General features: G+C 35.5%; 1 protein-coding gene across 1 annotated transcript; it reads right to left on the reverse strand.

The window, feature by feature from the left end:
* Nucleotides 1-10138, reverse strand: LOC306880193 (adhesion G-protein coupled receptor F1-like). Its single transcript, XM_079433546.1, has 9 exons — nt 9939-10138; nt 9695-9835; nt 9412-9587; nt 9135-9305; nt 1583-2905; nt 1389-1430; nt 1197-1259; nt 1043-1100; nt 1-925 (listed from the first exon to the last, which is right to left on the reverse strand). The coding sequence occupies exons 1-9, from the start codon at nt 10114-10116 to the stop codon at nt 840-842; spliced, it is 2238 nt and encodes a 745-aa protein (XP_079289672.1). The 5' UTR covers nt 10117-10138; the 3' UTR covers nt 1-839.
* Nucleotides 10139-13558: the final 3420 nt, after the last annotated feature.

Consider the following 13558-nt stretch of genomic DNA (forward strand, 5'->3'; position numbering starts at 1 on the left):
AACCTTAATAATAAAACTTTATTTATATAGCATGTAAACATTTATATAAACATAAAATGCTACTCCAAAGTGCTTTCCATAATCATGAATTACACAGTTAAATAAGCAACAGCATTACATCCAATAAAACAAATACATCAAGCTTAAAGATAAAAAAAGACTAAAATACATTACATTCAATAGAAAATAAACAAATGATCAGCTACAAGACATTCAGGGGAAAAATAAGAAATAATAAAACATAAATTTACAAAGTAAACTAACTGAAAGCCAAGTTTAAAAACAAGTTTTTAACTTCCTTTTAAAAATACTGAGTGTACTAACTCCTTAAAATAAATTATTGGAAAACATGATCTATTTTATCATTATTGTTAAATTCTGCAGCTATGAAAATGAATAAAAAAAGAAGCTACTATACCATGCTTTACATAAATGTAAAATAAAGAGGCATTCCATATTTGGTGAAGCTGTAACATTATTATTATTATTAAATAATCACAGAAGATTATAATAAATGCAATGCCAGCTACTTGACAACAAATCTGATGATTTAAAAAGGCAAAGAAAAACACATAAAGCTTCTCTCCACCTGTATTATTAATATAATTTTTCTGTTATAGTGCATGCAATCATGCTAATTGTAGCATTTATGTAAAATGCAGACCTAATTAAATATTAGATCTGTAAACAATAAGCCATTTTTTTTTTAACTTAAGAATACAGAAACACATCTTCCCAGAAACTGGTAACTGATGTGCAGTTTAGTTGCAGTGTAGAAAACGTGTTTGGTAAAGGCCGTTAAACATTTAATAAAATAGACTAGTTAATGAAGTAGCTGATCATGCATTCATAAAAGTATCTGAGCCACTGGAGCTGTGTGAAGATGAAGTTGAGAAAACGCTACCTCTAGATAAGTTGTAAACATCTGCAAATAGTTATCTGTATGTTACTTCAAATATATATTCACACATTTAATATTAAGACTAGTTTAATAGCTAACTAAAATAAATATAAATAAATAATTTATAATTGATCCACTTACTTCTTCTCCTTAGAAAGATACCCAGTCCGCTTGAAAATGATGGTCCTGCATTAGTACTCTGTAATTTAGAGATTTAAGATATCAGCTGTAAATTGACTACATCTATCATAAGGAAGATCACATTTATTAGACCCATTGTTTTGTTGTCATTTACCCCGGTACGGTATGAGCTGGAACGGTTACTTGGTGACAGCCTTCCTGCCAGAGCCTCACGGATCTGCAACCATACATAACAAAATATGTTAAAGCACTGAAGAAGTACTGAATGATTCAAAAAATAATTGTAATAAAATGATTCTGACAAACTCATTTGTCAAATTGTCAAGCAACAAAAATCAATTCATACCTTGCTGTCTAAAAGTGTTCCAAACACCAAAATAAAGAATCCCTGCACAAACGATACAAATATATGAGGAAAATGTAACGAGTAAATAATACTAATACTGTTGAATTTCAAATTCATGCATTAAAATTCCTGCATTCAAATCAAGCACACAAATTATAAACTTAAAGTCAAAATTGAAAAACAGGAAGCAGTACCTGCAGTGAATTGAGGAGTGCAAACACCACATGAATCCCAAAGTCATGTGACACCATGGTTCCAATTCCAAATCCCCACGTTAGACAAAAGATAGGAGTCAAAAAGGCCACACATCTGGCAATAACCACCAGGGCATGTTTCTCATCTGGTTGAGTTGCGGCACCAACTCCTCTCCCCAACATCTTGTACAGAACAACAATCAAAACCACAAGGTTTATGGCTAAAATAGTTAGAGCTGGAATCACAAATGCCAGCAGGGCCTTTGATTCATTCCAGTTCAGCCAGCATGCGTTTCTTTTGGAAATATAATTTTGAGGTCCAGCTGTTGATGCAACAGTAATGACCGCTATGAGCAAAGGTGCACCATAACCGACCATGAAGGCAATGGCCATCATTTTAGCCCTTGGCATTTGAGACAAGACCATGACTGTACGGTAAATGAGTAACAGTGCTAACAGTAACATCCAGAAGAAAAGAGCCAGGTAAAAAAAGTGCATGAAGAAAACCGCTGGACTGCAGCGACCCACTGATGTTGGCTGTTCTTGTTCTGCGACTGCAGCTCCAATGATAAAACAGATGTTTGCGATCAGCAGGGACACAGCAATATTGACTATTGAGACATGTCGCATGTAGGATGTGTCATGTCTTGTCACTGACTTCCATACGATAGTCTCAATAATTAGGCATATAATCAAGCTGGCCATCGAAATAGCTACACCAATATAAGTTATATATGCTAAGGCCATGTGATTGATAGAAAACGGTGACATTAGGATTGAAAAAGAGGTTGTGTGGTTGCATTCACATGTAATCTTGCCAGTTTCATTCCTTGAGGGCTTTACTTCACATCCAGTGGAATCCCATGTGTTGAGGCTAAAGTTCCAAAAGACACACTGAGGATTTCCCAAAGACTGATTAGTAATGTCAAATGTAAAAGATATGTTGTTAAGCGTTTCATTAATCTTAACAACAACCACATCTCCATTGATGTAGGAACCTAGATTCCCATTATTACGTGTAGGTAGGACTTTGCCAAGATTTGTGAAGACAATAATGGTTAAGGAGGTGGTTTTAAGAACCTGTGGTATCAGGATCTCCGTAGTTGAGTTTGGCAAGTTTGATTTTCCACTATATGAGTTCTTTATTACAGTTCTATTCAACTCAATGGATGTTTCAGTAATCGCAAAATTAGCATCCGAGAGACGGGCTGTAACATTCTCAATAGCGCTCAGAAGAGAAATGCTGGTGTTTTCTTTTGTCAAACTTTGCCATGATGCAGCGGCTTTATCTGAAACAAGGATGTCCACTGTTTTAAGGAAATCCTGGAAATACAATAGAAAAGCATTTTAGTAAAAATAAAATGTATTAGATAATGCACAAATTCACAACATTGCTGGGTAGATTACTTACAAATTGTAGTCTTTTACTGATTCCAAATTCAAATGACAAAAACTGTAGTTATAGTAACATAATCCATTACTATGAAGCGCCACGTAGGATTTAAATCAAACTTCGCTTATAAATACACACATAAAACATGTGCATATACACCTATAAATTACATATTATGTTAGTAATGAATGCATATATACACTTGTGAATAACTTGCGTATACATAAACTTGACGCATGCATACACCTATAGACACTCGCTTATACATATAAACTCGATCCATGCATATACACCCATAAAAACACACGCACATACATATAAACTCGCTGTATACAGACACACCTATACATACTCGCATATACATATAAACCTGATCCATGCACCTATAAACACTCGCACATACATATAAACTCGATGCGCGCATACACACCCATAAAACACTCACGCAAACATACAAAATAAAATTCACAAACGAGTCTATACAAGACAGACGCGTGCTTTAGTTGTGTATACAGTGCCCTCCAAAAGTATTGGAACAGTAAGGCCAATTCCTTTATTTTTGCTGTAGAATGTAAATATTTGGGTTTGACATCAAAAGATGAATATGAGATGAGAGATTAACATTTCAGCTTTTATTTACAGGTATACTATTTTCATCTGGATCTGATACACAACTTAGAAGATAGCACCTTTTGTTTGAACCCACCCATTTTTCATGTTACCAAAAGTATTGGAACATGTGACTGACAGGTGTGTTTTGTTGCCCTGGTGTGTCCTATTAATTGATTATTCAAACAATAAATAGCACTGAATGTCTGCGCTCAGTTTCAGATCCGTGCAGACTGCATTTATAGTTAGTTAGACGTGTAACCAACATGAAAACCAGAGAGGTGTCTATGGGTGAAAAATGAGCAATTGTGAAGCTGAGAGAAGATGAAAAATCAATCAAACCATTGCACAAACACTGGCAATAGCAACTACAACCATTTGGAATCTCCCGAGGAAGAAAGACGCCACTGGTGTACTAAGTAACACACCTCAAACGGGTAGATCAAGGAAAACATCTGCAGTTGATGACAGAAATATTGTGACAGCTGTAAAGAAAGACCCTAAAACAACTGTTAGTGACATCAGCAACAACCTCCAGAGGGCAGGAGTGAAGGTATCACAATCTACTGTTCGCAGAAGACTTCATGAACAAAAGTACAGAGGCTACACCAGAAGATGCAAACCACTCATTAGCAAGAAGAATAGGAGACTCAAAAATTCTGGGACAAGGTTTTATGGACTGATTTTATGGACCAAAGTGATGGAAAGGCTAAAGTTTGGAGAAAGAAAGGATCTGCTCATGATCCCAAACATACAAGCTCATCTGAAACACAGTGTACACAGGTGTACATTATAGTACACATTACACAAGTAACGTAATGGCTTGGGCTTTCATCGCTTCTTCTGGGACAGGCTCATTAATCTTCATTAATGATGTAACGCGTGATGGCAGCAGCTAAATTAACTCAGAAGTCTACAGAAATATTTTGTCTGACAATTTACAGAAAGATGCACCCAAACTGAACGGGAGATCCTTCATCATGCAGCAAGATAATGACCCAAAACATAGTGCCAAAACAACAAAGGAGTTCATCAGGGGCAAGAAGTGGAAGGTTTTAGACTGGCCAAGTCAATCTTCACACTTAAACCCTGTAGAGTATGCACTTTACCTGCTAAAGAAGAGACTGAAGGGAGTAACCCCCCAAAACTGAAAGAAAACCGGTGAAAACCTGGAAAAGCATCACAAAAGAAGAATGCAAAAGTTTGGTGATGTCAATGGGTCACAGACTTGATGCAGTTATTGAAAGCAAAGGATTTGCAACTAAATATTAAGTCTTTTTCACTTTAATCTGTTAATTCTATCTGTTTCAATACTTTAGGTAACATGAAAAATGGGTGGGTTCAAACAAAAGGTGCTATCTTCTAAGTTGTGTATCAGATCCAGATGAAAATACCTGTAAATAAAAGCTGAAATGTTAATCTCTCATCTCATATTCATCTTTTGATGTCAAACCCAAATATTTTCAGTCTACAGGAAAAATAAAAGGAACTGGCCTTACTGTTCCAATACTTTTGGAGGGCACTGTATATGTATATGCAACTGATTTCATATGTGGATGTGCGTGAACTTTTCACTGCAAACGGAATACATTTCAGTGAAAAAGGAAGCAGTGGCACTTCTGGCGGCATCTCCAGATGTCGGGACATTTGAAAATGCTTAATGTGGCTTAATGCATTAAAACAGTGTTTTTAAAAGACCAAACTCAATAAACACATTATTAATGAAGCATAAGATGTATAGACAAGCAGATGAGTCCAGAATAAGAACGTAACGCGTTTAATTACGCGTAAATCGTTTTCCTCCCATAAGGAATCGGGCTTAACCTGGCTTAATGCCTTAATGCCAAACTCAGTAAATACATTATTAATAAAATCAAACTATGTACAGTATCCACAAGTTTCCTACGTCCCATGAGGCATTGCGTCAAAAGTGGGCGCGACTTCCGGTTCGAAGTAAACAAGCGGGAGTTGACACTCATTCATTCATTAGTTGACCGTCATTCAAGATTTAGTGATCCAAACTTAATGATGTGGGAACACAACCTCAACGAAATTAAAAGGGGTGATATAACAGTACCTTTACCATCCGCGGTAGATGGTTGGGAGGATGACGTGAAGAAGTGGCCTCGTATCACGTATGGTAACATTTTTAGCTATTTTGTAGATTCAGCAGCCTGTGATGGTAAGGCGATGAGCAATTTGAAAAGCTCAGAGGTATATCAATATCTACACAGTGATAAAGTCGGTCGAGTGTTGTTTAAGGACGTCGGAAACGACCTTGCGTATCTAAAAGCTGACATTGAGCCGAGCCAGAGCCTGCACGTAACACATCATAAGGCTTGGGTGCTAGTTTCAGTGACAGGTGAAGTACAGACAGCGGGTTGTTCATGTATTGCAGGGCCAGGACGCTCTTGTAGTCATGCAGCAGCACTTTTGTGGAAGGTCAGTAAAGTGAGGACAATTAAGGGCACAAAATGTATTATTGTATTGTGTATTATTGTATATTTTTAATTAATTAATAAATGTACTAAACTGAAATGTTTACTGTGTGTCATTCATGTTCTGTATATGTTGCTTCACAGTAGCCTTGACTTAAAATATTTATTTTAATATTGTCGGCGTCTCTTCTCCGGTTGCTTCTCGTAACCCAGAAAGAGCGTTGGGTACGGGTTATCCACTGTTGGCTTCTTGTCCACGAAGTGAAACGAGCACACAAACAGGTGTTTTGGGGGTGTTTTTAAGTTTAAGTTCTTCCTCCATATTCTATTTGATTCGTCGTCTTTTGGGAGGGGATGGAAACTGTATAATCGTTCACAGGAACACTCAGATTTAGTTTTAGGCTTATGTTCAAAACACTCAGGTTTAAGCCAATGAATTAGTTTAGTGCGGTTATATGTACAACCACGAACAGCACAGGTTGTCCCTGAGCTCCGTAACGACATCTCTCATTAATGTTTGCGACTTTAAATAGCAGAAAAATGTACTCGAAAAATACCTAACCTCTTTGCTATCTAACACAAAATACCGTTGATTTAATATTTCCGCCACCTAACCGGAAGTTTCTCCCACGTTCTATTTTACAGTAGCGCCCCCCGGAAACAGGTGGATAGTATAATTTATTAATAATGTGTTTATTGAGTTTGGCGGTTTTGAAAAAAAAAAAAAAAATGACGATATAAAGTGGTTGCATATTGCATAAGTGGTTTGAAGCGCTTTTGACCTCCGTGAAGTTGGCACCCCGTAAAAATAAATAATCACCAAAACTATGCCATTCCTTTGTGCTGGTTTGGTGTTTGAGATATTAAACATTCTTTTTTTGACCGTGTGACGTCACTCTCCAGCCCGTGTTGCTAAGTGTTCGTGCTGCCTTGAAATTTTAGGTTTAGTCAGCTCCAAGTTTTCACTAACTTCATATTTCAAGTTGACTTAAGTTTCAAGGCAGCATTAAGTTGAAACGGTAAGACATTTTTTTAAATTTTTTTTACAGTTAGTCTAAATTGTTCTAACTCGTTTGTGCTCGATTTGTGCCGTTATAATATTAAACATCTAGGCCTATTCCCCACGAATATTCGTTAACATAAATATTAATATTAATTAGGTCATATAGCCTAAATTCCAGGCGGTCTCCGTACCAAGTTCCTCGTTTATTTGTGCTCGATTTTTTTTGGGGGGGGGGGGGCAGAAGCACTTAATATTCCATTATCTATATGTAACTGTAACTGCATGTATTTTAACAGCTAATATTATTATTTTATTAAGTTTTTCGGTCCCCTTTACAAACGATTATTTATCGCACAGCATAAGAAAGCAAAAAGGACATAACAGAATGTAGACAAAGTGCTCATAGATAAATTAGCCTTAAGCTATACTGAATGTGTGCATACCAGGAAAATTAATAATAATAAAAAAAAGTTATAGATACTGTAGCTACATATCAATGAGGTAAAACTTTTTATTAATATTTTGCAATCAAAAAAAATCACATAAGCATGTGGTATGCAATTTTAACACATTAAGTTATGATATGCAAGTGTATGCAGACATTTAGTTTTATTTAATTCAAAAGATATTTTAAACAAACATTAGCTGTCCTTCACGCATAGCCTATTCCTCAAAGGAGGCGCTTCAGGAGCCTCCGAACAAAGACCAGCAGACTCAGGAACAGCTTTTTCCCTACAGCTGTCTCCCTACTGAACTCTGCCCGATGATACCCCCTCACACACCACTACAAACTCTTCACCCCTCCCCATCACTAAATCGGTTAAAAAAACAAACAAACATCTACACACTGAGTACTATGTACTGGAATTTTGTTTTTCTATGCACTTTCAGTGTTTATTGCACTAGTGATTATATATCTTAATGTATAGCTTATTCATATCCATTTGTAATTATGTTCATAGTTTTTGCTCATAGTGTACATACATTTACTGCATAATCCATCTGTATAGTATGTTCATATCACCCATCTGTATATCATACTGATAGTATTTAAAAATTTGGAAATGATGTCCATTGTACTGCCTTATCTGTATATTTCTGTACACATGTAACATTGTAGGCATTGCTTATTGCACTTCTGGTTAGATGCTAACGGCATTTCGTTGCCCTGTACCTTACATGTGCAATAACAATAAAGTTGAATCTAATCTAATATGTATATGCGAGTGTTTATAGGTGTATATGCATGGATCAAGCTTATATGTATATGCGAGTATAGGTGTGTCTGCATACAGCGAGTTTATATGTATAAGCGAGTGTCTATAGGTGTATGCATGCATCAAGTTTATGTATACGCAAGTTATTCACAAGTGTATATGCATTCATTACTAACATAATATGTATTGGTATGGATTTCATGTTAGTGTGCACGTGTATTTCATATATATATTTTGAAGATCCAATAGTATACATGTATACGTGAGTAATTTATAGGTGTATATGCACGTGTTTTATTTATGTATTGATAAGCGAAGTTTGATTTAAATCCTACGTGGCACCTCATACATTACAGTACATTACGCATTTAGATAATATAATCAGACGGTTTTTGATTACTCTAACTCATTGATCACACTGATTTAAATATCTTACCATATTGATATAAAATACAAGGAGAAAGAAAATATATTCCACTTGCTGTTATTGACATGAAGTTCAAAATTATGTGTATATTAATAATTAATTAAATCATAAAACCAGCAATCATAAATCACTTACTAAAAAATTATACTTTATTTGTTTTTATTTTGGCAAATGCTGTGTGGCCTCTCAATTTCCTGTAATATAATCTAGTCGAATGTAATATAACTACAAATACTTAATTTGTGTAATCTAAATATGAAACAGATTACATGAACAGCACAGTTACAACCCAGCACTGACGCAGAAAGACTTTCTCTCATGTAAAACTGAAAAAATTGCGATTTTCTTTTTGCTATCAAGTAATAACTGCTTATGCTATAGGCTGTACGTATTAAATTCAGTGGCTACAACAATAAGGTTTATAGAACACACATTACATTTACACAAAACCTTAAATACACATACCTTCATCACAGGCTTATTGATGATAATGTTTTGTGAGATACTAGCAATGTTTATGAGTATCCCTACAATTGTTTGGATAGTCAGAGGAGACTGTGTTATTATCTGATTATTCTGTACTGTAGCATTACTGAGCTCAGACACAAAATCTGGTATCTGCTCCACAATCAAGAACTAAAAAGACAAATTGAAAAAAGAGAAGATGAAGAAGATCATTTTTTTTAATTTTATGGACAGCTTATTATTCTGTCAGTATTCACTAAATAGATGATCAGCTTACCTCAACTTTCCTTTTAAGGTCGCTGATAACTTGAAGAATACAGTCTCTTCTGACCTCCGTCCAGATACCTGATGTACACTGATAAGTTATACTGCCATCCCAGTGTTTTTCACAGGGTCCTGTCACAAATTGATTTTCATTTCCAACTCCAAGTGTGTCATTTTTACAGCTAAATTCTTTTGTTGGAAAATATTTGATATTTGAAAAAGAAAAAAATAGGTTATTGTTAACTGAAATTTTTATGGTGCTGCACCACAAAAATGATGAGAAGGTAAATGTTCACCTCCTTTTTCTTTCTGAATTGTGATGCTTTTCCAGCCATAACTGAAATCTTTTAGTACTGGGTCCTTGAGTCGGCAAGTAAAGGTTTTATTCTCACAATTTCCATTCATTATTTTATGTTTTAGTGTGATGCATCTATTAACTGATTGCATAAAACAAATGAATACCATCATTGAATACAATCATTGTTTTCTACTGCAACTGATAACTGCACTCAGTAACTTTGTAATAAAACACTGTACAACCTGAAGGTGTAATTTCATCATCATTCAAAGTAAATCCACTCCACTCCACATCATAATTTGCTTCACAGCATGTCAGCGAGACAAGCTTGTCCACACATTGAAATTTCATTTCATTTTTACCCACTATAATATTGGGACGTTCTTCAAGAATTACAGTTTGCCACTGTATGTAAGGCATGGTGGACCTTTCTATTATACACGAGTATCTACCTAAAAAAAAAAAAGAAAAAAAAAAAAAAACTTATTTCAACACTGAAATGACGATTATGAATTACTGTACATGGCACACAAGGTATGATATGACACATTTTTGTGATGGAGCTCTTTCTTTTTCTCTTGTCATTATGGAGTTTGACAGCCTGGATCAGGGGCGTAGCGACGGGTGTGCCGGTGCCACCCACAGTGGCAGCTGACACACCTATAAATAGATGCAGAATTATTTTTTTATAATTGTAATAAACATGCGGCGCTAGGGAGGGTCTAGCAGGTGCTCCAGCACCCCTAAGAAAGACCAAAGCACCCCCATATCAACCCCACACATAAAAAATTTAATAAATTAAAAACATTTGACTTATGCATGCATAACTCGTGCATTGCAATATAACATGACATGATTAGTAGGCACACTTTTTGAAATGTCACAGCATTTTATTTTAAAAACGGATCGGTTCCTTGTGCCAAGTAGGCCTGCCCCCGGCTAAAGATTTTTCTAGTCAACTAGTCACACGTTTATATTAAATTGATTAATATAATAATAACCATCCTTTAATATATAGGCGTAGGCTATAGCCTATTCGGCGCTCAAGCGCGCACTTAAAGATTACACCGGCAAAAGTAACGATTACAAATTTGTTGGGGGGGGGGGGGGGGGGGACATTTTAATTATTTGTTAATAAATTAGTGCTTTCTTCTCAGTCAGTGTCGGTTGAAAAGATGAAGTTGCCGAATGCCGACGCTGCACTCGCCATCTCCACATGAACGTGTCTTGAATAGAGAAATGCACCTTTTCATTCCAGCTACATAATTAGAGTATTTTTTTTTTTTATTGATTATGGAGTCAATTTAATGCCACATATATATGCAAAAGAATAAAGTTTTGCAAAATAAAATAAAGTTTCAAAAGAAAAATTAATTACTGCAAAAGAAAAATGAATTTGAGCAAAAAAAATAAAGTATTGAGAGAAAAAAATAAGTTTTGCAAACAGTTTTGCAAAAATTTAAATATAATTCATGATCCAAAAATCAATGACTGTTGAAAAAGAAGCTTATGATCTTTGACTCTATTTTATCTCTGCAACACATATTTTCCATGCTCAAACCTACTAATTAATTTGCAATGCTCCATTTATTTTGTGTTTCAGTCAAGCAATAGCTCGCGATACTGTTGTCCCTTTGCGCTTCACTTTTATGTGCGTTTCACTTTATGGCACTGTTTTGACATGGGGGGCAGAGTCAAGAAACTGGGGCGTGTTCACCGGGCCTGGGCACACCCCACCCACGGAGCCACGTCATTAGCTGGAGATGCAGATCGCAACGGGTTCGAAAGTCAGCATGGAAGAGCGGAGGCCTGCGGGTGGATTGCAGGTATCTAAAGTTGATTGTTTCCTTTTATTTAACTAACATTAAAATGTGTGTTGTTTTGTTAACTAAATGCAATTACTATTAACGCCATGTGCCAAAGTTTAAGAAGTTAGAGATAAGTTTAAGCGGTAGTTTTATGAGTTATAGGCCTACTCATGCGTACAACATAATGTAGACACAATCAGCCTGTCCTTCACTGGATAATCATTGATGGGGAACATTAAAGGGAAAATGGTATTGCGAGCTCTCGCTTGACTGAAAAGCAAAATAAATGCCATAGATTCCATAAATTAATTAGTAGGTGTGAGCATGGAAAATATGTGTTTCAGAGATAAAATAGTCAAAGTTCATAAGATTGTTTTACAACAGTCATTCATTTTTGCTATTAATTATATCTTAATTTTTGCAATTCTTTATTTCTGTTTGCAAAGGTTTTTTTTTTTTTTGCTCAATACTTAATTTTTCTTTTGCAATACTTTATTTTTCTTTTACAAAACTTTATTCTTTCGCATATATTTGTGGCATTGAATTGACTCCATAATTGATTAGTTTAATAGACATTTCAAGCTTTCTATTGATTTCTTTGTGAGGCAAGTATGTGACGCGCTCTATTTCACGGAGACTGCATGAGACGGAAGAAAGCGCATCTTATTTTCTCTATTTTACAAAACCACAACCTTTTGGTGTTATTGGGAGTGTACACAAATAAATCAGAAAATTTCTGCAGAAAAAAAAAATGCAAGGGATTGCACGAGCGCCTCCATGTCATGCAGTAAGCGTGATATAGGCTTATAATCAAGTTGATGTGTGCACACACTGACATACAGTGCATATTCATCTAAAAGAAGCAGCTGTGGCAATGCCCGAAACAGCAGCAGTGTGGAAAAATGGCAAATTCTCGCTCTTTATTTTTATTTTTCTTCTTTCTTTCTTGTTTGATTGTTTACAAAAACACTAGCTTTTTTTACTTCGTAGGCTATACATGAACAAGTACTTAGAGATAGGCTAATAAATCCTCAAAACTTATATTACATACGACGACATGTTTACAGGAGAATTGCCTTTATTTTCGTTAAATACAGTTCTTAATACAACATATCTGACCGTTTAAACAACAAGTGTAGCTATGTAAACTTTTAAACTGCTTAATTTGTGTCTAAACGCCTATGTGAAAAAACTTATTCTGGCCAGTAGAAATGCAACATGCAATTTAAAATATATTTTTTCTCTTTTCTTTTCCCCCCCGGCTACTATTAATATCTTGCAGATTTTGCAAGTTGTATGTAAACTTATGACTTAAAAAATTGCGGAGCGTGTGTCGCGAATAAAGTGAAAATTAAATAAAAAGTCAAGTCTATTGCGGCATTAAATTTAGATCTGTGCATGGTGCATTTCTTTTCAAGTGTTTTTACAGCGTTTCGCATTATAACCAATCACATGATTCTGTTGATTTTGGCAAGTCAGGGGCGTTCAGAAGAGTCAACTCATCGCTGGAACGCTGGAGTGTTGGTCATAGCGCGCTCTCAATGACTGAATTCTGCACTCTGGCGAATTCAAAAACAAGAAAGTGTTTTTTTACATTGCAGACAGCATCACTGATTATAACTGGAGCTTTTTTAGAGTGCTTACACTCACGCAAGACTGATTATTCTTTGATAATGTAAATGTTCTTTTTTTGCTTGCTATATAATTTGTTCGTTCTTTGAATAACCGTGGCGGTGTTACAATTAGAAACTTAAATGTATTTTTATTAAACCTGTGATCATCAGGTTAAATACAAATTCAGTCTTATTAAAATATATTGTAACATAAATGGTACTTGACAAAGGAATTTATGACGTGTGTGTAGTTAATGATTAGGCTAGTGGTTTGAGTGTGTACGACCAGAAACTAAAGCGCAGTTAAAGAGCTGTTATATGTGATTGTCGGTGGTTGTCCTGAGGAGCGAGAAAGCTTTGGAAAATGGCTCATAAAAAGGACGAGGACATGAATGCTTTTACAAGTCGGAATCTAAAATGACAGTAATATGGCGAGAACAT

The sequence above is a fragment of the Barbus barbus genome (genome assembly GCF_936440315.1).
Source record: "Barbus barbus genome assembly, chromosome: 14".
In the NCBI taxonomy this organism is placed as follows: domain Eukaryota; kingdom Metazoa; phylum Chordata; class Actinopteri; order Cypriniformes; family Cyprinidae; genus Barbus; species Barbus barbus.

Coding starts and splice junctions, on each gene's coding strand:
- LOC306880193 (XM_079433546.1), bottom strand. CDS start 10,116: ATGCCTTACATACAGTGGCAAACTGTAATTCTTGAAGAACGTCCCAAT. Junction 1,431..1,582: donor CACTCCTCAATTCACTGCAG/GTACTGCTTCCT, acceptor TCGTTTGTGCAG/GGATTCTTTATTTTGGTGTT. Junction 1,260..1,388: donor GAACACTTTTAGACAGCAAG/GTATGAATTGAT, acceptor GTATGGTTGCAG/ATCCGTGAGGCTCTGGCAGG.